Source organism: Anopheles aquasalis, chromosome 3 (genome assembly GCF_943734665.1).
Source record: "Anopheles aquasalis chromosome 3, idAnoAquaMG_Q_19, whole genome shotgun sequence".
Taxonomy (NCBI): Eukaryota; Metazoa; Arthropoda; class Insecta; order Diptera; family Culicidae; genus Anopheles; species Anopheles aquasalis.
This window is the reverse complement of record NC_064878.1, coordinates 56,806,049-56,833,571: the sequence shown is the minus strand read 5'-3', so window position 1 is coordinate 56,833,571 and position 27,523 is coordinate 56,806,049. Positions and strand designations below refer to the sequence as shown.

Below are 27,523 nucleotides of genomic sequence, written 5' to 3'. Positions count from 1 at the left end.
AGGGGGGTGCGTTTGTAATCCCTTCCTACCCTCTACTTTCGTTTCATGCACCATGCATGCTAATACCCAATTTAACATTCTAATTAACATGCACCCTTCTTCAGCAGCCACGACCGGTATAGAGAGGGGTTGCGCTGAGTGAAGCGTATCGGCGGTGCAACCGTGGGACACGGCAAGGGAAGAAAGAGACGGAGAAAATGATAGACACAGAGGGGTTCGGTGTCATCGGGACTTTAAATCAAACACAACCCGGTACCGGGCGTTGTGCCATCGGAGGGTGTTACTGTGTGTCAGAACAATCAACACACTGCTAGAACACAGGTCCCAGAGTGTGCGTCTTTGAAGTGCTTTCCCGTATTATCATCGAATGGTGGCTAATTACTTACTTCGTTAAGAAAACACATCATAAACCGACGCCGGACGCCGGAAGTACCTTCTTGTGATGAGCTGAAGGGTTGAAAACGGCACCACATTAGTTTTCTGAAGCTGGCATTTTGAGGTTATGATGATGTGGATGCTGTTTTTACTTCTACAGAAAAACATCCCAGCAAGCCGGTGGGGGTGACTTGTTAGCAACGGAGCAGCATGGCCAGTGCCTACTCTGTACACGTGAGACACGCGCTCACTCTTGTGGCTCTGAAACGTGAATCTCGGTTCCTTAAGCCGAGAAAAGGGTAAACAGCGAGAACAGAGGGGAATCGCACGCCACGCCACGAAGAACATGAAGTGAATCCTTACACAAACTCCGCATCCACTCCACGGGCCCATGAACTTCACCTTACAAACTTGTCGTATAGCCTGCTTGGTGTGGCCAAATGTCAAACGGAGACCATTAGCGGGGTTGCAGTTTGTAATCGATTCAGCGGCAGCAAAGCAAACCCCGCTGCTGACCTGCTGACCGTGATTACAACGGGACGTGTGCGTTCTAAGTGTTTTCTCCAACGTGACACCGGCAGTAAACGCCATAACCTTCAAACAGGCGATCCGTTAGACGGAGTGCTTTTTGCCGCACCTTTGAAAAGGTGACGGTGACCTACATCGATCGATCGGGGGGAATGGTACGTATGGGTCAGTGTGTGTCAGGCAGTGGTGGCCCCATTTTTGGGGGCGGACTTTGTGGCCGGAAGCGAAGGTGGCGTGGCGCATACGCATTATGTGGGTGCTGGGTGAGTGCGGTTCTTCTCCTTCATCTTCTCCCCGGGTCGACTTTCACACCGCAATGCGCTTGGTGGCGGATGGTCACTAGATGGAAGAGAAGGCCTCTGTTTTTTGCACTCGATGCGGCACAATCTAGGAGTTCAGTGACGGTAATTAGTGCCCTTAGAGTCATGGCTTGAGTCATCTCGAGATCGCAACGTTTTCCACTCATCCCGTGGTCTGATAAGTGGAACCTTTTGGGGCCACTCGCAACTCCCCCCCCCCCCCCCCCCCCCCCCGAAAAAAATAGATTTGGTACATTACGCGCCTTTCAATTACGCCCTTTCGAGCGCAGCCACTGCCCGCTAATGCCCGCTCGTGCCCCGTAGAACCACCGATCGATTTGATTGATCGTCCGGATTTTAATGATTCCAGGCGGTGAGTGGTGTCTGCATCAGTGCGATAGGGGTACAGTTACTTGCGCCATTTCCGAACGAGAGCTCTCCGATCGATTCAATTCGATCCCGGTAATGCACACGATCCGTATCCCGCCTTCCCGCCACTGTATGGCGCACACTCAGTGGCTCCTTAAGTATGTATTGTGCACGGTGGTAGACAGGCTTGGAGGCTGTAGTTGTAGTTTATGATCTGCACGATGCCATCTAATCGGCTTACTATACGGGGCCCCGGTCCGAAAAGATCGAGACTTGATCGAAACCGCGCTCCAACTTCCATGTATGGACAAAACGAACTACCACCACGGAACACGAGATTCATTCGGTCATGTTTTGTCATTCATGAGCGTCGTCGTCGTGTTGTGACCTGCGATTGGAATCGCCCAGTCCATTAAAACCAAACTCCTAAACTTCTCGGTTGTGCTCTCGGTGGTGCTGGTGGCATGCTAGCTAGTGCTTCCGCTTGTCACTGTCAGCTAGCGTGCTACTAACCTGCTGGTGGCGATGCGGTGCTGAGTAGCCGATACAAACGGTGGTCCCAATCCCCAATCAACCACCGACACTGAGGCACAGATTTATTTCGTTTTGGAAACCCAGAAGAGTGGGCCGATTTGCTCGATCTGACAGGCAGACTGCCACCGACCAACGGGGGCCGACAATAGGCTCAAATAATGGTTCCACATTCCACAGTCTGCTTGTTACCCTGCCCTTGTTTTATACGTACGTACAACGTTCTACAAATGAAAACGAAACCATGGAGCAGCAGCACGGAGCAGCAACAGAAGCAATAACTCTGCAGAGTACAACCTTTTGCGGACACCGCTTAACACCCCCTAGAGCACCGTTTCTAATCGACATTTTACTAAATCGTTGTTTCCCAATTTTTTTTTTCTTCAATTCCGTTTCAGATTCAGCCCCCATTGCGCCGCCATGTCGCCAGCGAGGAGGTTAAGGAGGCAGTCAGCAGTGAGCGTGTTTAGCGATCGGATCGACTAGCCGATCATCTTGCTCTGGTGCTGCTGCGATCGTAATTAATGATCGAACATCGGTTGCTGACAGCTTTGTGACGGGTTTTGTAGAAGAAACCTTACAGTAACCTGCAACGGCTGCTGCTGTTGCTGCGGCTGCAAGAAAACAAGGAAGTGCTGTGCAACCGCAACAGAAGTAAAGGGAAAGAAGGGTCCTCTATTGGGACAGCATCAACGCAACTCGACTACCTATTAAAACTAGATCCCGCGGCCGAGAAGCAACACAAGTGCCCTGCCCTCACAAGATATATACCTATGCTCCAGAAGAAAGAGATGGCACACAGAAACAGCAGTAGAAAAACACAGATGGCATCGAAGGCGATGCACCTGACGACGACGACGGTGCACAGCAGCATGATGGCGTTGATGTCACTGCTCCTGGCGCTACTCACCATCGCTACCCAGTGCATCGTGAACGTCGAATGTTGGGTACCAGATGTTCAGAGCAAGATACGCATCCCATACGGTAAGTGCGCCCAGTCGCTGGACAATTTATTGCCACAATCCTCCGGGGCAGTGGGGAGACGAATGGTAACAGTATCCTGCACCTCCGATGTTCGCTCCTCCGGTTCGGTTTCCATTCATTTCTAATTAATTGGCGTCAAAACGTATTAGCTACGGATGGATCTCCACCTTTTTGAGGGTCAGCGAGAACCAGGGGGGGCCCTGTGGTGTATACCTGGTTCGGAAGTCAAAAGTATCGAATGTCGGAGACATTAGTTGGGACGAGAAACCTGCACCACCACCACACCAGGCAGACAGACGGGGGGGGGGGGGGGGGGGGGCAGAACTGTCTCGCACAGAAATTGATTTCCGTGTCAAGAGGTTTACAAGCGTCCCCACCCCCGGTGGTTGCCCATAAAACGGTTCTCCGTCCTCGACTTCTCTTCGTTTTTCTTTATTTTACTTCCTCGGTAGGAAGGAAGGTTCTTGCCATGTGACCGGAATTACCGGAGGGGTCGCTTATTATAATGTTTTAATTTGTATTGATATTGTGACGACCTCGAGCTTATACCTTGCTTGCTTCTGACGAGGGAGAAGTCATGTTTTTAGACCCCACACCGCCTAATGGGCACACTGGGAAGAGAGGGAGGAGTAATTAGTGTAGCGGTAGCTTTAATTTCGTTTACGTGACAACATTAAATCACACGAACGACGAGCCGTCGTCATGCGTCACATTAACCAGTGCTAGGCCATTCTCCTTTATTCGTCGTGCTCCAGGGCAGCGGTGGCTAACCTAACGGTGAACTTGAACCCTCCTCCAGCGGCCATCACAAAAACATCGGTCGTATGACAATGACGTTGTGATGACACACCGCGATCGATTTACTCCGCGCTTATTATCCGGCGCTTTCGCTCTGCTTTCACTCCTTTGCATCGTTTGCCGGTGCATATAATTTGCCTCGAATGGGTCCTCCGAAGCGGCTTTCAAACGCGACAGAATGGAATTTGCGTCCTCGTGGCCCGTCACGTCAAATGTCACTTTCTTTTCCGATTGTCTACTACAAAACTGCCCGGTTTACTACGATTGCTCTTGAGCGGCTGCCTCTGCAACTTTTCAATATTGACACATTCGTCCATCACAGCTGGCGGTGGCTGCGGCCCAGGTCTGGTTTCGTATTTTAATTAGCTCCAAAGACACAAAACTTGGTCTCAGCATCGTCGAAACGGAATCGTGATTTGTGTAGCATGAGGTTGGACGCCAAGCGCCCCATTATTAGCACCGACGGCTGGGCGATCGCTGATATTTAATCTGTCAAAACATTGACCGAATTGAGGGCTGCAAGATGTAAGATGGAGAGCAGTGGCCTCGGTCAGCGAGATGAAGCTATTAAAAAGGGGGGTAGCAAAGCGAAAAGACACCTTTCCGTGGGCCCTTCCTGGTGCTGGCATGCTGCGTTCTCCTCCAATGGGGCGTAGCATAACGCAGCACACCAGACCGTTTGCCTCAGTTTGTTTATGCATCACCACGGAGATCGGGATCGGGAGAACTGCAGGAGAACTGTAGCAAAAGTGGCGCAGCATAGCATGGGCGTGTGTGCTTCTCTGGTTCTTTCGCCAGGAGACCCCTAGGGAAGGGTGGATGTGTTTGGATCGTGGTTTTTTATGATCGAGTAATATCTAGCACACGGTGCAAACACCCAGACACACGCATACATTTGGAGTGTGACCGACGGTTGTGCAATTTAACGGCGATGGCGGCGATCGTTCTGAGCAAAGTGAAGTGTCAATTCGGCTCACGCACAATGACACCATATCGCTGCGTCTTTCCTAACACGATCTGCTGCTGCTGGTGGGTAAAGGGTGCTTGTGGCGCGATCTCGAGCACACACTTCTTACTAGCGATCCGATGAGATCGTTGTTTTTGCATCGGTACCGCTCACAGCTGAACATTTGGAGGATCGCCCGAAGACTTTCGCGCTATTTCTGTGCGTCTCGTACGTGCTTGGAAGCGAGTTTACGGGCCCATAAACCAATCTCTCTCTACACCTCATGCGCGCGGGAAAGGGTTTCAGTTTGCAGTGTCCGAACACCCAAACCAGTGACGAAAGGGGGATCGGGATCGAGACGAGATCACCCGTGACTGATTGTTGTTTTGGGACGAGGGAGAAGGGCAGTTCGGTAGGTTCGGTGAAGATTGCGGTCATTGCCTCTTGGACCTCCGTGCTGTTTGTCTAGTTTGTTTAAACTTCACCTCACACATGCACACGTATATGCGCTCTTGAACGCACGGGGGTTACCGTAGTGCCGTCCAAGAAGGAAGGTAACAGGTGCGAAAGGTAAATAAATCTTGGACAAACAGATTGGACGCGCGAGAGTACCTCCGAACCCTTCCGAAGACGAAGAGATAAGAGGTCGAGTTCGATAAGACCTTCAATGCAATGCTCATTTTGCAATAGGAAGTCAGCACTTGACGGGATGACGGTATCGACGTCGTCGTCGTCGTCGTCGTCGCTGGTGTCACGACACGATGGTGCAACATGGCATCTCATCACGAAGTTCTTTCGCTTGAACACGAATCATCAGCAACGGTCTAGTGAAGCGGCAGTAACCTCCTCGCGCGCGCCTGTGTGATATGCTAACGTGCAGACAACCGTGATGCAACTTTATGATCACTCGGTCACACGAGAGATCTTGCCGAGGATCATCTAACCTGATGCTACCGCTGATGCTGCTGCTTCCCTGACGTTGGCCTCATTAGCGTGTGTTGCGTTCTGTTTGGTCTGCGTTTGTAACTGTTCTTCGTTCCTCGGAGCTCTCGCCAGCAGCAGCAGCATCGTCTGTGCTGATGATGAATTTGAAATGCGCTGCGCTTCGGAATGGACGACGATCGTGCGCATCGCGTAAACGAACTAGCTCGAGATGGCTATCACTGGCTATGATGTAGCAGCACTCTGCCTCTCTCTATCTAGCTATCTATCTATCTGTCTCTCTGCCTATCCCTGGCAGCGTGGTATGCACATTGTCGACCGAAAAATGATAATCGAAAACACGGAATTGTGGAAGCGGGAATCGGAGACAACTCCCAATCGGTGGTGGCATCGCATCTCCCGGGAAGTGGGTCACGTGACAGCGAGTGCGCCACCCTGGATGCTGCTTAGCATAGCCGCTAGTAGTACGGGTGTGCCGGGTGTCGGTTAGTGTGGCGGACTCGCTGCTGGACTCTCCTTTCGACTTTCACCTAGGTCTCGGTAACCAAGCTTCGATGACCCATTAGTCTAAGCGTCGCGTAGCCGTAGGTTTATGTATGATGGGTGTCTGTATGTGTACATGTGTACTGCCTTCAAGCATAGACGCGAAAGGTGAAATGGAAGAAAGAAGCACAGACCGAAGCTATGGCCACACGGTGCCATATATCTTATCTACGAATCGCATTCTCCTCCGCCGTGAAGTGGCTCTCCGTTTGTCGAAATGTCAACCCTTAGCTTTCGATCTACCGATCGACATTGGCCTGAATGATGCGGCGACTCCACTATCGAATCAGCTTCGACTCGATCTTGTCGCGATCACGGCTACTAGGTGGCCCTGTTCGTCAACGTTCACCGATACCGAAAGAAAGCGTCTTGGAATACTAATCACCCGTCATCGCCAAATAGACGACCGTGTAACCAAGTAACCAACGAGAGGGGAAAAGGAAAGAAAAAAACCTGATTCGATGAATATTAATATTTCATTGATTCGAACGACAATCATGCCGTCAAGCTTACGGTAACGATCGGCCTGCCGAGGGGCCAGATTTTCGTAAAGCTAGGCCAACGCTCCTCCTTTTTATGGTAGAATGTCAAATATTGAAATGAAAGCTATAATGGTGTTGCGAGCGAACGAGCGCGAGCGAATTGAATTCAATTTCAAATATCCACGGGGAACATTCAATTTTGAGGATTCTTCTAGCTCTAGATGGTGGCGCTAAAAGCAGCTATTTTGATGGTCAATCTAACGCAATTTTCCCTTTTCTCTCTCCCCACTTACAGATGCCACCGTTCCGTCGTTCTTCGGTAACAGTAGCGATCACTTCAAGCTGCTCGATCAGAACGAACACACGCTACTGATCGGGGCACGAAATGCGGTCTACAACATTTCCATCGAACAGTTGGTGGAGCTTGCGGGCCAGCGTATCGTGTGGCCTTCATCCGACGCTCACCGGGAACTGTGCATCCTGAAAGGTAAACAGGAGCCGGACTGCCAAAACTACATCCGAGTGTTTGCGCGCGTTGCTCCGAATCGGTTGATGGTTTGTGGAACGAACTCTTATAAACCACTGTGCCGGTACTACAACGTACTGCCAAGCAATGGGACGATCGTGTACGATAACAACGAACAGGAAGCGCAGGGACGCTGCCCTTACAATCCGCAGCACAACAGCACCTACGTGTACACGAGCGATGGTCAACTGTACTCGGCGACGGTGGCCGATTTTTCCGGTGCGGACGCGCTGATCTACAGGGAGACACAACGGACCGAGCACTACGATAGCAAGCAGCTTAACCAGCCCGCGTTCGTGAGTGCGATCGAGCACAACGGGTACGTGATGTTTTTCTTCCGTGAGGTCGCGATCGAGTACATGAACTGTGGGAAGGCGATCTATTCGCGCGTGGCACGCGTTTGCAAGAACGACAAGGGAGGACCGTATCCGTTCCAGGATCGGTGGACTTCGTACCTGAAGGCGCGCCTCAACTGCTCGATCCCGGGCGAGTATCCGTTCTACTTTGATGAGTTGCGTAAGTACCGGTGATGCTAGGAGTGGCTTTTATGGGACATTCTTTTAAAATTCATCTCTCCCTCTCTCCTAAAACAGAGGCTACAACGAAAGCGATCAATGGAACGTACGGTGGTGACCGGAACCAGATCATCTACGCCATCATGACAACGCCAGAGAATGCGATCGGTGGTTCGGCCGTTTGTGCCTTCTCCGTCCAGGACATTCTGGAAGCGTTCGAAGGCCCGTTCAAAGCACAGCGAGACATTCACTCCAACTGGCTACAGGTGCCGCAGAGTGCCGTCCCGGAACCACGGCCCGGCAAATGCGTCGACGATAGCCGCACACTCCCGAAAGCGTCGGTGAACTTTGTAAAATCAAACAACCTGATGGACAGTGCCGTTCGCTCACTGCACAGTCGACCCGTTTTTACGCGCGTCAGCCTTTACTACCGTCTGTCGGCGATTGCGGTCGATCCGCAGGTGCTGGCCCTCGATGGCCTCCGCTATGATGTGATCTTCGTCGGCACGAACGATGGCAAAGTGATCAAATTCGTCAACATCCTGTCGGCGAACACATCGGACGATGTGCGGACGGTGGTGATCAGTGAAACGCAAGCATTCCCACCCGGCACCAAGATCAGCGAGCTGACCATTTCGAAGCGTAACTCGGCACTGATTGTGATTGGAGCGGGCAAGATCGTTACGCTGCCGCTGCACACCTGCCACGAGCATGGATTCAAGACGTGCCGCAAGTGTTTGGATCTGCAGGATCCGTACTGTGTGTGGGATGATTCGAACCGGGAGTGTAAAACGATCGAGGAGGTGCGTTCGTCGGGGGCACCGATCGATCAGTTCTATCAGCGGTTGGATGGAGAGCGCATTGGTGAGATTTGCCGGAAGTATGACCACCAGGAGCACCAGGCGGTACATCCGTACGAGGATAATGATGTTTACACGCGTGTTGATGGATCGGGTGCGGTGGAGAAGCCGGACAAATCGTACGATCAGCGTAATGTGTTGATCGTGCACTCGAACCACGGTACGGTGGCGTCGGTTGGACCGGAGGATATTGATAACGAGATTTCGATGTCGTCGATCGAGGGTGACGATCTGGCGAACCGGATCATCAACACGCACCAGTACCACAGCAAAACGGGTAAGCATCGGGGCAGCACAGAGCAGGCATTGGCACCTATTTGGTGAAGGTGTGTGGCGTTGGGTTATCGAAAGCGTGTTAGGGAGTTGTGTCCATGTGTGACACGTCATGAATGGAAACACCCCCTAGCTAAGGAAGGCGGACGACACATTCACTCGCATTCGTGGGGATCGGCACACGCCAGCAAAAGCGCGCAGTGCAGCGCAGCGCGTCGTCGTGTGGGTTTGTTTTGGCATAATAGCGTCGTGGCCTACTTTCCGTGGCAGGCTAGGCTGTTTGGCTTAGTAGGCTTGGTGGCCCTGGGTAGTGAATTGTGAATGCAACTTATTATTTGTTGTTTTTGTTCGCTCGTCTCGCCTTATTTCCGCGGCCGCTTTGACGCTAGGTGACAACGACGGTAGTGGCCACATCGGTTGGCCACATTTTTTTGTGTTTTTTTTTTAATTTTTGTAAAACGCCTGCCACGCAACGGTGAATTGTGAGTTGCGCGATCTATTTTCGCGCATTTCAACCCCATCGGAGACGATTGAACGTCGCCTGCTGCACCTTTTTTTCGAGGGTGACAATTTGGCGGCATGTTTGAGGTTATAAATTCGACCACCGCTTGTTTGGCTTTGCATTATTGCGCTTTTATGAACGAACGGAATCATTAATTGCACCTCATTCCGCTTGTGTTCCCGACCTTTCAGATACGCTAGTGAACGAGCCGACCGTGCAAATGGCGTCGCTGAATTTGGTGGTTTACGTTCCGATTGCCGTGATCATACTGCTCATCGGGGTGGCGATCGGTTACGCGCTGACCCGGCATAGCATCATAAAAAAGTCACTGTCGGGGTGCGAGCACCGGAATCAATTGAGCTGGTAAGTTGTTTTTATTTTGCTCTTTGCTTCTTAGCTTCTTCGTCTGTGGATTACTGGCCGTTTGACTAACTGTTCGCTTTGTCCCCTCTCCACACCAGGCACAACGGGAAGAGCAGCCTGAGTATGCTGTCCCAGAACCGAACGAGTGGTAAAGATGTGAACCTGCTGATGAACACCTCGAACCAGTACCACACGCAGCAGCAAGCGATCGTACAGCAGCTGCAGCAGCACCACCAGAACAACTGCAAGGACAACATCGACTTCGATTACAAGGATCGGAGCGTTGAGTGCAAAAATTCGACCGAAAACCTCGAGAAGGACATCAGCAAGGGCATGGGCACGCTGCAGAAGGTGAAGAAGACCTACATATAGAGAGCGGTGGCCACCACTACTACCAAGGGGAAGGGGGACGGTGTGGACTGGTGCGGTGGTGGTGGTGGGATGCGAAACACACACCGGATTCATCGCCGCTGCCGGTCAGCGTGATGGAAGACGGCGTTGTTGTCCGCTCTCCCGCCCTTCCCGCAGGTTCCACGTCCCGTTCCGGTGTGCGGGCTGCGAGGCTAGGTGTTTGTGGGGTTTGGTGGCTCCCTTACAACTTACACTCACAACAGAGGCTGGATCTACTTCTTCTTCTTCCTGTTCTTATGCTCTACATACATACACACGGTGGAATTGTCACGTGGCGCTTACTCGGTGGTTGGTAACTTTCCTGATTTATTCCCGTTTTTTTTCTGTCTGTGCATAACTCACTCGCTCTCTCTCTCTCTCTATCTCGCTGCAACTTAAGTCCTTCGGCTTCAGTTTGGTGATTGAAGGTTTATTCTGATCCACCAACAATCATTTTTGGATACTGAGTGACGCAAAAATTGAACCAAGCAACCCAGCAACTTGGTTACTCTGGTGAATGGGAATGGCCTACTTTGCCTTAACGCATGAAACGATGCTTCTCGATTTGTATTGCTCTGATTGAAGCTACTATCCGTCCAATTCCGTTAAAGAGGGGCTAAGGTTAACTCGAGCCAAAAAGTGGCTAATATTTGACGATTTTTGTGAAAAACCCATTCCCAACTTTATTTTTGCAAGTGAATGTCATGCGAAGCTGCAACTTTTCAAGAATATTTGGTTGCATTTTGGAGAAGGTTTATTTAAAACTACACCCATGGCATCATATTTAAGAAGGCAAGTCTTCGAAAAGGCACTTTTTCCGGTGCCCATCGTGGATAAAATCGGGTTCGTCGCTTATGTCTTCAGGAGCAAGTCTTTTGATTTGAACCAAAAACGGTGCCGATCGTATCTGCGTGATTGGTCATCAGAAACATGCAAATCAATATTCTTTTAAAAGATTATAAATTTATCGAGATATTCCCATTGAATTTTTGCTAAATTTCCCATTTTTCGATTTTTGTTTAAAAGATTAGATTTTTGTTTCGAAGTTTAAAAAGTGATGCTTTTTTCGAATCCACGAGGCAAGATTTTTAAAAGATGCTATATGTTCGTCAGTTTTGCTTCGGTTGATCCCAAAAACTTCCCAAATGTTGTTGAAAGCATCAGCATTCATGAGAAAATGTAAAAGTAAATGTCATGAAAAAAAATTTAAATACCTTAGCCCCGCAGTGCGTCTCCATCTTTTCTATTTTTCCGCTATAACGCTTTGAGCATCTCGCACCCCTTATGCTGCTGCTTATCCTGTGCAATAACCACTCCTTCAAAGGACGCAACTGCAACATTTATAAAAACCCTCCTTGGAGCATGTGCATGAGGAGGGGGGGATGCGGCCACGAAGGCACTAACGGCGCAAAACGCGTAGCAGCCTTTTTTGATTTTGTTTAACCATGCAACCATTCTGTTTTCCCTGTTACCGGTTCCCACAGACGCGCCACTTGAAGACCTTTAAACCGTAGAAACGGCCGCGCGCTTGTGCCGCTCTTAGAGAACGCCAGGCTCGCCAGGTACAGGCAGCCAGCCTGCAAAGCAGACAAAAAGAGAGAGAGAGACAGGGGAAGAAGTGAAGAGATAGAATAGAGGGAACAGAAAGTGAGGCGTGCATACTAGACGTGTCACTAAGTGTATCTAAGAGCAACGAATGAACGAACGAACGAACGAATCGAAGCAAGAAGTACGATCCAGTCGAATCGCAACCGCGCTATGCAACCTTGAGCTATGCAACCGACACCGACCCGCCACCGTGAACAAACATAAAAGTAAGAAAAGAACGAAAGTAATGCACAGCGAGCAGTGAAGAGTGAATGATAAAAGGGGTGCGGCGAAGATCGAGGCGCGTTTATGACGATAATGAGACACGAGAGTGAGACTGTGTGCCTAGCACAAACCTTTCTTCTTGCAAACAAAAAAAACAGGTGGCCTCCACGATCGAACAGATCAGCGATTGAAGGGAAGCGATCGCCCTCCCGACACCACTGCCATCGACAAAAGCTCCCATCGCATCCAACCGTAGTGTGTCTTAAGAAGAGGAAAGATGGGAACACAGGTGCGCGCGCACCAATCATGAACAAAACAGCAGAGGCCTTAAGCAAACGAACGTTGGGGAGTTGGTTTTGATTGTGTACCTTTTATACTTCCCAAAATCAGAACCAACCAACCGTCCCCCCTCTTTGTCGTCTACTCCAGCAAGTAGGTCGCTTTTAATGTCGTAAACTTATGATGCGTTCCAATACAACAACGCGAGCAGAGCTCGTGCTAGGTACTCTAGGTAGAGGTAAGCCAGGGATAAGCAGATAGGAAATGTTAGCACGATGAGGGAGGACGAAAAGGAAGAAACAGTGCAAGCGCAGTTTGGTAGGTTAAGGGGAAGCAATCATGGAATCGATCTTTGATTTTTTTCATTACATTAATGACATCCATATGCGGAACATCCATAGCAGTAGTAGTGCAGCGAAGCGAAGAGCAAGCAGGTCCCTTGTACATATCTGACTCGTCAATCGCAAAAGCAATAAGCTAGGGCACGAATGTAGCTAAATATTTTAAAACGATTTTACTTTCAAATACGCCAGGGCGCGTGCGTTAACAGCGAGAGAGAGAGAGAGAGAGAAACAGAGAGCCCAACAGTGACACGTGATCGTCTCGCAGACGATCCTCGATTTAGGCTAATATGAGTTTACTCTGCAAGCATTGTGCGAAAAGCGATACGATGAGCTTACATACTAAGCATGGAATAGCCTTCCGTGCAAACACATTCTGCTGTTTAAATTAAAAATCAGTTAAGGAAGTTCTACTGCTCCCTCATATTGCTCAAGAATCTCAAATCCAAGAAAAACACTCAATACTCTCAAGACACTTTGTCCTTCCTCCGTCCTCCGGGGTTCGCGAAGGAGCGCATCGCATTAATGTTTTATATTTTCGTTTTATGTTCACTTATCGTAAGTTTGTGTCCCACCAGATTATTGTTTCGTTTCGTTTTTAACAAATATTTTTTATGCGTTAGAGCGTGCTGAGATGCACCAGAAGGTCTCCTTTGTTTGTCCTGATTGATGTGCACACTGTGAGGCTCGGTGTTACATCTTAGCAACCCGCGTTCGTTCAAACCACGGTCACGGAGCCCATAAGCCCCATTACAGCCAGCAGCCAGCAGCCACCGGGAGCCTGTTAAGGGAAGGACGTCGAAACGAAATATGCTTAAGTAATCTACTCTCGAGCATGAAAAACGCGTAATGCAAGCACGGAGCACGCGCCAACAATGTGATAAAGTATGAGTATTTTAGTTATTTTTCTCCATTTTACTTGTTCGAGTAAGCGTCGCAGCTACTCGAAGCCAGCCGAAGTGTGCGAGAGAGAGAGAGAGAGAGAGAGAGAGAGAGAGAGAGAGAGAGAGAGAGAGAGAGACAGAGAGAATGTGCGAGTGTGTATTTTGTTGAACGTATTATTTTTTAAAAGCCTAATTTAATCTTGGGAGGACTCTCTTGAGACGTACTCCGGCGCGTACGCAGCGTTAAGTAGGAAGCATTTTATGTTGTCCAATCCCTGTCGCTAGGTTTGCGGTTGCCTGGGCAACACTTGTGCTCTCAGATCAAATCCAGAGCGCATTGCAGGGACACGAAATTGTATATTTTCTACACTATTTGATTGTTAAATTGCGACTCGAGAATGGGTGGAGAGCGACGGTGATCGGGAGGCACGTGCACGTGCGGCGATCGAACGAAGCACATGTAACACGTATTTAGGTACAAACGTTTTTAGATAGAGCTTATTATTATATTTAGAGCAAACAACTGAACAAAACACTCTGTACCAACAGCAAGTCCCGGATACTGTACATATGCGAGTAAATAAAAATAAAGAAGAAAATCCTAAAAAACAAAACAAGAGTGCGTTGTCGTTATTCTGCTTGGCGTTGGTCCATCCACGCGGGATCATGTTTCGGAATGAAATGAAAATTCACCAACAAAAAAAAACACGGCACACGATTTCGATTGAAGAGCTTTTTAATCGTCTGTAAGTATTAAAAGTAGCGAATCCAATTATTAATTATTGATAAATAACCGGAATAGCAGCAAGCTGGTCCGTTATTTACAGTCAGTAATTAATAATTAACAATACAATGCAACGCGCTATTCAGATTTATATAAAACTACCTTTTTTTCGCCCCACATCGGTACCGCTCATCGTTTAAAACCAACCGTGAACCGTGTGTAACAACGGTTCACTTTCGAAAAAGACAACAAATACGATACAAAACGGAGGCCGCATGGCCGTCTGTAAGATTCTTTCAAAACAAATGGGCAACTAGATAGGTTAATAGTTAATGAGCATCCGGCGATGGATCGCCGCCGATCCCCACAGATTTCCGATTTCGATTTCGATTTTGGATGATTCGTGATTTGTAGTAAGGCATCAACAACAGGACATTTAACAACGTGTCTATGTACCGACTACTATGACTAGATGCAAACTCTACTTGCTTGCTCACCGGTGGGCGATCGCGGGGGTCGCACCGTTCACCGGGAGCATCGGAACGCAGATTTGAAAGGAAAAAAAAGGGGAACAAAAATGGGAACCAAAAAGAGAGAAAACAACAAAAAAAAGGAAGCAACGAAAGCACAAAACGGGGGCTCCTAGCAACTAACACAAAACGTTCACCACTAGATTGCTTTCCTTGGTTTTGTTTTTTTTTTTGGTATCGCAGCTGTAGTAAATGGCGCACGTGGCGTCAACACAACTTATTGGTACGCGGGGATTTCTAACGAGCAAACGATTGAAGTTACGGTGAACTGGCCACACTAAAGGATGTGGCGCTGTGCAGAGAGAGAGAGAGAGAGAGAGAGAGAGAGAGAGAGAGGTAGTGTAAAAACAGAGAGTGCCAAACTTTCTACTAACACTACTGGTGATCAAGAAGTCAAGTGATGGTAGTGATATGGTGGCGGTGAGGATGTGGCCAAGTGTCAAATGCGTTTCTAAACTCAAACCCCCCCCCCCCCCCTTGAAACCCTCCTCCTGCACCTAAGCACCACCATGGCCCGGTGGACTAAAGTAATCCCAGTGATGATGGTGAACCGCCTTCTCCCCGCTCATTCCGAGCGCCATCAGACCGGCCACGATCACTATGAGGATGATGATGGCGATGTGCAGATCGCGCTTGTTCTCATCCTTGCTGCTGGCCCGCAGCATCGCCATCAAATCGTCCCCGGTTTGACGCAACGAGCTACCACAAGCCCGTACCAGCTGGCCACCGAGCGATGGGATCGAAGGTTCGGGCGAACGAGTACTGTGTCGATGGCGCCGTTGTTGCTGTTCACGCTGTTGCTGATGCAGCTGATCATCCTCGGAGGTGGATTCACGCTTCGAGCGAAGATGGCGACGGCGGCGCTGCGGGGCCAGTGGGGTCATACCGTCCTCTTCCGATGGGAGACTGCTCGGTCGCAGCAGATATTGCGAGGCGGCCGCCGGAGGAATACCGTAGGCTAGGTAATCGGGATGGAAAGCGTAAGGTGGCAGTGGTGGTAGTGGTGGTCGAACTGGTGGTGCTGATGCTGCTCCCGTTGCTGCTGCTGATAGCTCAGTCGTGGTAGCGATCGTTGGGCCATCTACCACATCAACTGAACCCTCTGCAGCTGGCTGTTCTTCCACCGTTGGCTGCAGCGGGGCATCGCTTGGCGTTTCATTCGTTGGTGCAGCAGTTGCCGTTTCCTTGGCAACGGACTGAGCTGCTGCTGCTGCCTGAGCAGCCCTCTGCTGCAGTTCCAGCTCTCGCTGACGGCCCTGTTCCGCTTCGATCGCCCGCTGGATCTCGAGTTCGCGCAACCGTTGGTGTTCCTGTTCGCGCGCTCGCTGCACTTCCATCTCGCGTATCCTTTGCTGCTCGAGATCGCGGGCTCGCTGTTGTTCCACTTCGCGGGCACGCTGCAACTCCAGCTCACGGGCCAGGTGTAGCTCCCGTTCACGCTCCCGGGCACGCTCTAGCTCTTGCTCACGCTCTCGCAACAGCTCACGTTCCTTTTCGCGCTGCAACTCACGCTCCTTCTCTTGCTGCTCCATTAGGAGTTGCTGTTGCTGTTGTGCGACCAGTAGCTGTTGCTGTTGGTTCTGTTGTTGAGCCAGAAGCAGCTTTTGGTGTTCTTGCTGCTGGAGGATCTGTTCCTTGAGCTGCTGTGTTTCGTGTAGCTGTTGGCTTTGCTGTTCTAGTAGCTGACGCTGCTGTTCCTCTAGCCGTTGCTCCTGCAGTCGTTTCTGTTCCTCGTGCTGTTTGCGCAGATCCTCGAGCTGCTCCTGGTGTAGCTTGTGCAGTTCGTCGATGTGGTGCTGCTCGGTCGTACGCAATCGCTCCACAATCTCCTCGATAACCGTGGGTGAAATCTCGACGTTGCGCAGTGGCTCGGGTGTGGCGGCCGACAGACGACCATCGACGGAGGTGCGGCTCGTCGAACGGATTGTCGGAGTGCGGAGAGAAGTACCGAGCGTCTCCACCGGACGGATCTCTTCCTCACGCCCGAGGCTGCTCGTACTTTTGCGCAGGCGTCGCTCGTCTACCGTTCGCCTTGGTTCCGGTTTGCGTGCCTCCTCCGAGACGTACTTCTTCACCAGCTCCGCTATGTACTGATCGTCGTCGAACTCTTCGAGCGGTTGGACCGTCAGCGATGCCTCGACGACGGATTCGTGGGCCAACGATGGGGTTGATACTTTGCGTTCGATCAAAATCGAAGCCGGCGTTTCCGGTCGACTGCCGGAGCGGGAAGATTTGGGCCGATCGGACAGTGCCTTCACGTTACCGTCCCGGAACCGGTGAAGGGCTCCCTCGAGTTGTTCCGCATCGTTGACACGGCTTGATGCAGCCGCCGCTTGCTCCGTTACGGCCGCTATCTCCGCGTCCAGTCCGAAATCTTCCGAAACTGGATCGGTCTGGGTGGACGTATCGATTTCTTCGACATCAACCGAGACCACACGCTCGGCACCACCATCGAGATCGTGACGATCCGTACCATCGGGGCGTCGTGGTTTGCGCGTTGGACGTGGCGGTGGTGGTAGTGGACGATCCTTCATCTTATTCGCTACATCGCGCTGTATCACTGGTGGTGGTGGGCGCTGTGGTGGTACCGGTCCTTCCAGCACATCCTCATACTGGCCACCATCATCCCGGCTTCGCTGGGTGGTCGGTTTCCTGTATGAAGGGAGATTCTGAGGTCAGAAAGAGGCGACACAGACACGCTGAGTGGTCCTAAAAGGGGGGCTTCGGTATTTAATTTTTTTTTTGTGACATATATTTTAAACATTTTTCCTGAAAGCTGATCATTTCAAGAACATTGTGTAAGTTTTTTGGGTCAATCGAAGCAAAACTGACCAAGTTACAGATCTTTTTAAACTCCGCGTTTCATACAAGGCTCCATGCAGCACACTGGACCGATCGATTCTTATTTTATAATACATAATCTGTACACTCTTTGCCAGGTAGCCCCGTCGACATTTCATGAAATTTGCTGATACTTTTTTTTAACAAATCTTGGTTTTAGGTAGAATGACAAAAAGCATCACTTTTTCAACTTTAAAAATCAGCAAAAAATCGAAAAAAAAGAAAATTCAACAAAAACTCGACGGGGCTACTTGGATAAACTTATACTCTTTCTAACGAGTATCGATTTGTATTGTTTTGATGACCCATCACGCAGCGACTATGGGCACCGTAAAAAAGTATCTTTTCGCAGACGCACCATCCGGAATTTGATGCCATGGATGAAGTTTTCAATCAATCTTCCCCAAAATAAAACCAAATATTCTTCAAAAGTTGCAGTTTTATATGACGCATACTTGAGAAGAATACAGTTGAATGGTTACGTTACAAAAAATCGTCAAAAATGATCCTTGTTTTGGTATGAAATTACCGAAGCCCCCTCCCCCCTTAAGAAACTTACAGCTGCTGCTGACTGCCGGTGAGGCTGGTGACGGACTTCCTGCGTGGTGGACGGTTCGGATTGATGGTGCTGTAGTTACGCTGTGGCCGCACAGGGGACACCGAGTGGTTGTAGCTGCTGGGCAGCGTATTGAACTGCCGCACTGGTGGTGCTGCATCGAGTGACCGGGTTGACTTGCGGCGCCTTATCGGTGCCGGTGGCCTCGGAGGAGCTTCCTTGCGTACGGTGGCATAGCTGGGAAGGAAGGACACGAGACTTATTAGACTTCAACGACAGGAAGACCAACACCAGCGCGCTACCTACCCGTTGTTTTCGGAAACTTCATACGGATACGATCCTCTGGCACCTGGTGCAGCATCGATGATGCCACCGATCAGTGACTCAGCACCACGCGACACCCGATCCATGTCCTCGTCGGCCAGCAGTATCTTGGAACCGAGCTGCGATCGTGAACGGGAACGTCTCGGTGCCGGTTCCGGTATGGTGCCGAAGCTTTCCTCCCGAGCCAGCGGTACCTCCGCACGGTTAACGGTGACATTCTGCTGCTGGGAGCATAGAAGTAGAAAGGAAAAGCCCGGCCCAAGAATTTCCCACAAAACAGAACAGAGAAGAAAAAGAACAAACAGTTGATTAAAGGTTAGCACAGTCGGACGAATGGATCGATGGGTGTCTAGGCCTCCCAGCGGGGTTCCTCTGGCATGGCTGGGGCAATGGTTATTAGTCAGTAATGAAAGGATTACCGTGGGGAGTGATCCGGCGATGAAGTTATTGGAGATGGACTTCCCGACGATGGCGCCGGTGGTGGCGGCACCGTTCGCGAATGAGTCTACGTCCGAGGGCGTCACATCACGGAAGCGCTTCTTGCGGCGCCTGGACGGTGGTGTCGGTGGTACAACCGAACCGGCCAACATTTCACCACGTCGCAAGCTACCATCGTCCTCGAACTCGTCGTCCATGTAACGGGCGGCCACGGATTGCAGCAGTTCCGGTTGCTCGCTACCATACTTTGTGCGCCGCTGTCGATCATAGTAAGCCAGCTCATCGTCCTGCTCTTCCGTCTCGATACGATCCAGATCATTCTCCTCATCGTACCCGGTGGTGCCTGCCGCCTGTGCCCCCTTGCTCTTCCCCTTGCGATTCGGACGATCCGGTGGGAACGTACGGTAGCTATCGGTAAAGTCCTGCCGATTGGACACATCGTCCGACTCGAAACTCGGTTGATAGTAACGCCGCAGCCCATCCGTATCCTCATCGTAGTAATCGTACCGATCCATATCGGCCAGCGCATTCTTCGGGTGACTTAAACCCTCCTTGATGGCCGAGCTAATGTACTCGCCCATCTGGATGTTGTCCTTCGAGATGCCCTTCTGGCGCAGGAAGAACTCATCGTCATCGATCTCCTCCAGTACGCCCTTGCGGCGCCGCACACTCGAGCTACCCGACGATTGGCACTCCTGGTTGGTGTACGGTGTGGACGAGCGTCGTTCGTGCTCCTTCTCCGCCCGCTGCCGGCTCAGCTCGAGCAGATACTGAGCCTGCTCGCGTACCTCCTGGTCAATCTCGTCATTCTCCTTGGCCACCAGCAGCCGTTCCTCTTCATCGAGCAAATCCAAATCGTTACTGTTCATGTCGATGTTCTGGCGTATCTTCTGGCCGAGCGCACTGGCCCAGAACTGTTTCTCCTCTTCCGAGGCCAGATCTGACTCCTGGCGTTCCATCGGTGGTTTGCGCTTCATAAACTCATCGTGCCGTGCGGCGGATAGTAGGTGGATCTCCCGGTTCTCTTTATCGTACTCTTCCAGCTGCTTCTGTTCCTCGGTGACGGCCAACAGCTCAGGGCCCTCGAATTCCGCTCGCTCCAACTCCTGGCGCATACGACGCTCGACTGACGTTTCCCGTTCGTCCAGTTCGCTTCCGGTGTACTGCAGGAACCGATTGCTACCACCGGCATCTTCCGATGATTTTTCGGATGTCCAGCGTGACACCACGTTCGGTCCTTGGGCCCGTGTCGTCTTGGCCGCCTTGGTGAACTCCAGTGGTGGTGGTGTACCGGCGCGCACACTAGCCTGTCCGCTGGGGGCCGATTTTTGGCGCTTAAACTTATCGAACAACCGTGGGTACGTGCTGAAATCGGTATAGTTGATCTTCGTGGATGGGCGTCCGGGTGCATCATCAACCGGTCCAAGGGCCGAAACGTCCGACGGTGAGGCCGCACTGGTCGCGGCGGATGGTGACGGTTCCTTCATCGATTTACTGCGCGAAAGTTTGATCTTTTCGGACATTTTACCGAAGTCCGGTTTCTCGGTGAGGAATTTGGGCATCTCCGGGCGCTTAAACTTGGACATATCCGGACCGCGCAGTTTGGGCATCTTGGGTTTGGAGATTTTGCTGAAATCGGGACGCTTAAAGTCCGGTTTCTGTAGCTTGGGCATGTGGATGTTCTTGAGTTTCGCGAACTTGCCGCCCGATTTGCCAGCATCAGTGGTTGCGCCTTCGTGTTCCTCTTCGGCAGCAGCTTCAGGGCTCTCCGGAGTAGCCGATTGAATCTCGGCATCAGGATGCTGCTGTTCCTCCTCATCCTTCGGTACGGCCAGAGTAAAGTCAAGTTTCTCTAGCTCAGGCGTCGTTACCACCTCGGGGCTAGCGAGCGGAGCAGGAGAGCTGTCCTTGCCGTCCTTCTTGAGCTTAATGTTTGACATTTTCGTCTTGAAGCGATCCGTTTGCTGCATCAACTTCTTTTGCAACGTCTTTCCGCCCTCCTGTGCTTTGGCCATGGCTTGCTTACCGCTCTCCTGGGCCTTGGCCATCGCCTGTTTACCGCTGCTCTGGGCCTTCGCCATCGCAGCCTTCATTTTGCTCGCTTTCGGCTCATCGGTTGCTGCGGTTGTAGCTCCCTCAACGCCCTCGGTAGTAGGCACCGAGGTACCGGCAGCTTCGGCATCCGCCGGTGGTTGATTAAAGAAACGATCTTCGATCGACTTCTGCAGCTCCTCCATGCTGACCGTATCACCTTCATCTCCGGCCGGAACGCGCAGGAACGAAGAGTTGGAAAGCTTACGGTGCTGTCCATCCGCTGCTGCTGCTGCTGCTGCTGGCTGTAATCGCGAACCGGGGACCGGCTCTCCGATGGGCTCGTACTCGTGATCACTACAAAGAGATAAAAAGGGGAATAGATTGTGTTAACGAGGGCATTTTTCAGCTACTAAACTATCACTAGAAAGCAGCTTGGAAGCAATTGGAAGCGAAAAAACACACAACCCATTATAGTGATCGCCCAACACCCTCTCTGTTCAATCCCAAGCTCTTACCGATGCTCGTACGGATCGCGCCTCGGAGCATCCCCAGTGGGTTTGTAGCGCTGCAACAGCGACGATCGCTCCACGCGACCACTGTCCAGGCTACGCTGGCTGGTAGATCGAGTAGTTCGCGGATCGGCACCAACCATCGGCTGCTGCTGTTGCTGCGACGCACTCAATGGCCGCGGTGTGTATTTATCCAACAGTGACGGTCTGTTCGATCGACGGAAGTCCAAACTTCCCTGACTCCTATGCAGCTCCCGGGCAGAACCAGTGTCAGTGCCAGTGCCAGTGCCAGTGCCAGCGCCAGCACCAGATAATCCCGTGCTGATGGCTTCCTGTGAGCCCGCCCTAGGACCATACCGTTGGAGAAGCTTCGATTGACTTCTGTTGACGGAAGCGGAACCAGCACCAGCGGCACCTCCACGGTCCAAGCTTTGGTAGCTATTAGAGAGACCCCGAGAGGACGTACCGAGGACACCCTGACTGCCGTAAGGAGTTCCACCGGATCGAGGACGTCCCAGTGAGGTACTGCGTTGCTGCTGCAGCTGCTGAGTCTGCATGGTCACCGCAACACTGTAGTGATCGAGATGGCTCGCCAAGTCTATCATTTCCTCTTCGGCGGTGTCCGGTTTGGCGGGATCGGTGGCCACCGTGGACGATGATCCCGTGGCCTTAGCTGATGCCTTCGCCGCTGCAGCCGTCTTTTTCTTCTCATCCTTTAGTCGCTTCTTTTCATCGCGTTCCCGGCGCTTTTCGTCCTCTTTTAAACGCTTCTCTTCTTCTTTCTGTCGCCGTTCGTCTTCTTTTCGCGCGCGATCCTCCTCATCCCGGGCACGTTTCTCGTCCTCTTTGCGTCGCTTTTCCTCCTCCTTGCGCTGCCGTTCCTGTTCGTCGTGGGCCCGTTTGTCCGCATCGCGCTGACGCCGTTCCTCTTCACGTTTGCGCTTCTCTTCCGCCGCTTGGCGACGTTTTTCTTCGTTCTCCGCCTGCTTGCTCACGGTGCTGGCCGTACTGCGACGGCTGTCGAGTGAAGGATCTACCGAGGAACTGCCAGGAACGGTCAGTGTCGCTGCGGATGGCGTGGCATTCTGTTTCGGTACGAACGTTGGATGGTAGGTAAAGTCGCGGCGTTTGAGCTTCCGATCGGGTGGTAAAGCTTCGATCCGTTCCTCCGTCTCATCACCATCCATCGCCTGAGGGATCGTAAAGGCAGCCAGTTGCTCGAACGCGTTCGCTAGTCCGTGCTTCACTGGATGCTGGTGCCGTTGGGCGGCCAACTTTTTCAGTTCCGCTCGATCCGTAAACTCGGTCAACTCGTCCAGATTGTCGGTGCCGAGCGTACTGTTGGTGGTCGCTGGTGGCAAGTGTCTCAAGTCGGTCATGCTACGCCGGCTGCTCATATCACTGATACCGGGCAGCTGCAGCGTATTCGTCATCGTCGTCGTTGGTCGTTGTGGATGATGAAGGTTTTGATTGGACGCCGATCGAACCGGGTCCGGGTTCGAAGCGCTTCCGTAATGATCCATGCGGTCTCTGGTGCTGAACAATGGCGGTGAGGGTTCTTTCGGTGGCTCGGATGATACGGATTGCTTGACGGATGGTGCGGCGAGTACCGTGGTAATGGTGGGAAGGGCTATACTCACGATGTTTGCTGTCGCTCCTCCGGCTGGTGCTGCTGCTGCTGCTGCTGCTAGAGTTTCTGTTGCTTTCCCTCCCGTTTGCAGATCCTTACGGATTGGCTTCACCGGTGGTGTCGGTTGAACGACCGGTGCCGCACTCTGGCCAACTTGACTCGAAGTCACCGAAAGGGTCTTACCATCGAATGGGGATCTGCTGACATCGTGCTGCTGCTGCTGCTGCTGCTGCTGCTGCACCGGTGCTGGTGTCGGTGGAATTACGCTAACCATCGGCAAAGGAAGGGCGGACGCAATGTTACCCAGTACCGGTTCCGTTACAGCGCTCACCACGGGCAACGTTTCCGGAGTGACCGGTTCCATCGGTTCCACGCCCGAGAGCCTCCTCTGTGAACCACGAGCCGATGGTGCGCCCTTCCTTCCGGCCAGACCACCGCGCGAAAGGCTCGACGATCGGCTTCGGATGTCTCGATAGTAATCGAAGTGATCCGCTCCATAATCCGCGATCTCGTTGCGTGATGAGGCCAAACTTTGTACCGGCCGCTCTTGCTGGGCTGCCGGTCCATGGGGTAGATGCTGTTCGCTACCGTACCCTCCTCCGTAGCCCTTGGCCGCTTCCAGTGCCTGGTTTCGATCGAGTGACTTACCGAACCGTGGCGTGTACTTGGACAGCAGTGAAGAGCGTTGGATACGGTCGGGTTCAAGGCTGGTACCACGGTTAAATCTGGCCACCGGTGTACTCTCGCGCACCGAAAGGCCAGTAAATTCCTGCGAATTGTTCACCGTAGGGTTGTAGCGCTGCAGGAGCTTCGAGTTTTCCAGACTCCTTTGGCTGCTGTACCGTTGCGGATCGGTATTGGCCGCGGTGAGCCTTGCGCCTTCCTGTCCACCTGCTTCCGGTGGTTGGTTCTCGTCGAGTGAATGCGGCTGATGGTAGTACCGCCGCAGGAGCTTCGATTGATCCAGACTGCGCTGGCTGGAAGAACGGTTTGGTGGTTGGGCGTTGGGGGGGACTCCAACACTGCTACCACCGGCGCCAGCACTTCCGAGTGGTTTCGGTTGGTAGCGTTGTAGGAGCGACGAGTGTTGTAGACTTCTCTGGCTCGTCGATTTGGTGATGCTGGGTGGTGCGGGCGGGTCCAGTGACGCCGACATCGGATCCTGGGAACCGGTTTTCGGTTGGTAGCGCTCCAGCAGCGATGATCGCCGCTGGGGCGTCTGCGTGTTCAGTGCTTGCATCGACATGGTGTTCAAACGGGGTGCCAGGTAGGGTTTCTTCACACTTTATCACGTAACACGGTCTTTCAACACTGCTTTACACTATTCTCACGCGTGCGTAGGAACGAATAGGAACAGTGCACGGTTGCTGTATGGAAACAAGATCAAATAACCAGGCGCATTTCTTCAATACAACTCGATGGTGACCTTAACCGACCGGAAGTGTGATCGTGGTGCAAAATATTTGGCACAATTCAACCGGAATGCCTGGTACCTCCCGTCATTAACACATTGTAGACACAGCATCATCATCTTGCTTATGACACAGTGATCGAGATACTTGACATCCCTGTTTCCCTGTACGATCCACAATGCTACAAGGCGAATCGTGTCGGATTTTATTTTAGTGTCCCAGCTGACGCAGCGCGAAAGGATCGAGCAGCATCAGAGCAAGATAGAGAGAGAGAGGGAGAGAGAGTAAAAGAGAAGAAGAAGGAGCGGGAAAACACTATAATACTAGCCCCTTTGGCTCACTTGTCAAGTGGGGATACTGGGGACACTACGGGGTGACTTATTTTTGGACTGGGCCGAGGGCTGAGCTCTGGGCGTTCACTATGCTCTCTCTCTCTCTCTCTCTCTCTCTCTCTCTCTCACGCTCTCTCCGCTGTTCTATACAGGTCAGCAACCACTCCGTAAGTGTACGGTAATGAATCAATCTTCTGCCTTGGTAGGAGACCATCAAAAGAAAAAGCACCTTAAGGACTCTCGATTGTTCCACAAGACGAGAACTAGTACCGCACGAGTTTCTCACAATCTCCTTTAGCGAATCACTGATGTCCAGCTCCAGAGAGCTTTGGGGGATATCAACAAAACATCCTTGGAGTTCACTAAGTAATTATCCATTGTTAGCTACCGAGGATCACGCACTAACACTACGCGCACAAACACTAATAGCTTAACCTCTGAAGTTATAAGAAGCTATAAGAAGTTCCCCCTGCAATCGATCTTTGTTCGCGGATCGATCGCCTTTGAAAGCGGATTGCCCGCCCCAACCCTTACATCACTATGCCCTACACTGTGTGTGTCTCTGTGTGTGTCACAGGAACGCGGCGAAAGGTGGAACGGTGCAGAGAAATGAATCCCAGGAAGCAACAAGTATAAAAAAAAAACGTTAGTGGAAAAACTGAACAACGTTCGTTCGAAGAGACGTTTTTGGGGTGTCGCGGCCGCGGACTCTTCAGTCGAAGCACCGAAGTAGAAGCACCAGCAACGACGGCACCGTCGTTGTTGTGCACGCCAACATTTTCCGTTCGACACTGTCGGCATATCCGTTGGCGGTGCTGGCTCACTTCGCCACAGCTATCCTGACCGTTCGGCTTATGACGACCACGACGACGATCGCGGGTCGGTCATCGTCCGTCCATCGTCGTGCAGCTATATTTAAGATGTCCAACACGATCGTGGCCATCACTGTTTGCGCCTCTGATCTACCGCTGCGGTGCGATTTGTTTAAGGCTTGAGTGTGGTTCCCCTCCCTGTTCTTGTTTGCCCGGAGGGGGATCGTTCCTTCAATCAATTCTAGCGAATGATCGTCGCACCGCTCAACACACAACAACATCGTGGCCGTTGTCGTTGTCGTTGTTGTGGTTGTTGGTTGATGATGCCGGGTGAAGGTGCATTACAATGAATACTGACTCGTGTCCCTCTGTGTGTGGACGGTGGACATGATTTGCGAATATTTGAGCGTTGAGATATTAAAAGAGAGGTAGAGAGAGAGAGGTAAAGGAATGTGGGAGAGTGAAGATTTCTTTGCTATATCAAAAGGCGAGAGGACAAGGATCGACAATAACCTTGACGAGTTGGATGACATTCTCAAGAGAGCGGTGATTTACAAAACAAGGATTTCAGAAGAGAGTAAAGGTATTTTATATTAAAAAATGAAGCACAGTCACTGGACAACTATCAAACTCGTTTTAGCATGCGTGCCGCAGTTTAAAGTATCAACCAGTTCGAGGGCTATTTTACCGCATAATTTGGGCTTTATTATGCATGGGTTTATCAAATTTGTTTTTTTCCTACCAAAGCCAAATTGGTGCCGGTGTAAAGGCAATTCCAAAACCGGTCACCACGCAGGGAATGCGAAATTATGTAGCTCCGTTGCCGAAACCCTACGATGGAGGCGCCCAACGAAATGGAGGCGCCAGGTACCCGGTAAAATTTCATCCTTTCAGGGGGTTTTTAATAGCAATTTAAACGGTTAAATAGCTCAGAGATCTCAAACTCTTTTATGTGGTGAATGTTTAAATGTCGAAAAAATGTTGATTCACTGTGGACGTGGCCCCGAGCCGCATAAAATAATTTGGCGCCCAAGTGCCGCGAGTTTGAGGCCTCAGCACTATTCCGACTATTCACTGTACACTTGCACAAAGAAGTTTTCGGTTTATGGGTTCTTTAGAAGGTATAAAGACTCATCTGTCAATCGCACACTTCCCCACGCTGACACTAGACTGAGGGCATCGAATCACGAATCACGGATGGCTTCTGCCCAAACTCGGCCGCCAACTGGCAGCAACAGACGCCATCCGTCTCCTACCGATAAGGTAAGGTAGGGTAGGCCCATTCAATTACCATCCATTAGAAGGTGCCAAAAACCTGCATCATGTTGCACGAGACACTTAGCGGTCTACCGATGGACGGAGGTGCATTGCGACACATCGACAGTTGACTCATTCAGAACATCGCTAGCCCATCGTTTGTTCGGTTAGTTAACGCTCGTTAAAAGACCGTACCGGGCACCAAAGGCTGTTCTCAAATTTCGTGCACTGTCGTCCCATTCATGAGGACTTAAACCAACACACACCCATACCGATCACTACTACCACCGACAGTGCGCCGGAACTTGTTCGCGAAAAATGTTTTGCGAAACATCCCGACAAGATCACGACAAGGGCTGGTCTATGTCGCGGGATTTTGCTATCTTCCGTACTCGCCCGTCGGCGGTACGGATGGTTTCGCTCAACCACGAAAATAGATCATCAACAACAACAACAACAACAACGACCACAACGACGACAACGTCGTCTCTCTGGTGAGTGAGTACTTTATAGGGGTTATTCTTAGCGTAAACGGGACCGCCGGCGAACGATCTACCGTGTCCGGCGTGTATACAGGTTGAC

General features: G+C 51.3%; 2 protein-coding genes across 18 annotated transcripts in view; one reads left to right on the top strand and one right to left on the bottom strand.

Annotated features, from left to right (window-relative positions):
* LOC126575587 (semaphorin-1A) overlaps positions 1–14,144 on the top strand; it is a 77,389-nt gene extending 63,245 nt beyond the window's left edge. For all 3 annotated transcript variants that reach the window (XM_050236348.1, XM_050236350.1, XM_050236349.1), the window contains exons 3-8: positions 2,501–3,086; positions 7,093–7,839; positions 7,917–8,975; positions 9,665–9,836; positions 9,935–10,187; positions 11,711–14,144. In XM_050236348.1, the coding sequence (XP_050092305.1) occupies positions 2,876–3,086; positions 7,093–7,839; positions 7,917–8,975; positions 9,665–9,836; positions 9,935–10,187; positions 11,711–11,740 (2,472 nt within the window). In that variant the 5' untranslated portion in view covers positions 2,501–2,875 and the 3' untranslated portion in view covers positions 11,741–14,144. The remainder of the gene's footprint in view (positions 1–2,500; positions 3,087–7,092; positions 7,840–7,916; positions 8,976–9,664; positions 9,837–9,934; positions 10,188–11,710) is intronic.
* A 784-nt stretch (positions 14,145–14,928) lies between these two features.
* LOC126578923 (uncharacterized) overlaps positions 14,929–27,523 on the bottom strand; it is a 21,130-nt gene continuing 8,535 nt past the window's right edge. For 8 of the 15 annotated variants that reach the window (XM_050241965.1, XM_050241970.1, XM_050241966.1 and 5 more), the window contains 4 exons: positions 18,937–21,343; positions 18,500–18,741; positions 18,197–18,430; positions 14,929–17,448 (listed from right to left, as the gene is read on the bottom strand). In XM_050241965.1, the coding sequence (XP_050097922.1) occupies positions 15,294–17,448; positions 18,197–18,430; positions 18,500–18,741; positions 18,937–21,343 (5,038 nt within the window). In that variant the 3' untranslated portion in view covers positions 14,929–15,293. Of the gene's footprint in view, positions 17,449–18,196; positions 18,431–18,499; positions 18,742–18,936; positions 21,344–21,504; positions 24,496–25,307; positions 25,327–25,406; positions 25,426–25,539; positions 25,658–26,975 lie in introns of those variants that run through there. The other 7 variants (XM_050241958.1, XM_050241964.1, XM_050241959.1 and 4 more) reach the window with 7 other exon arrangements.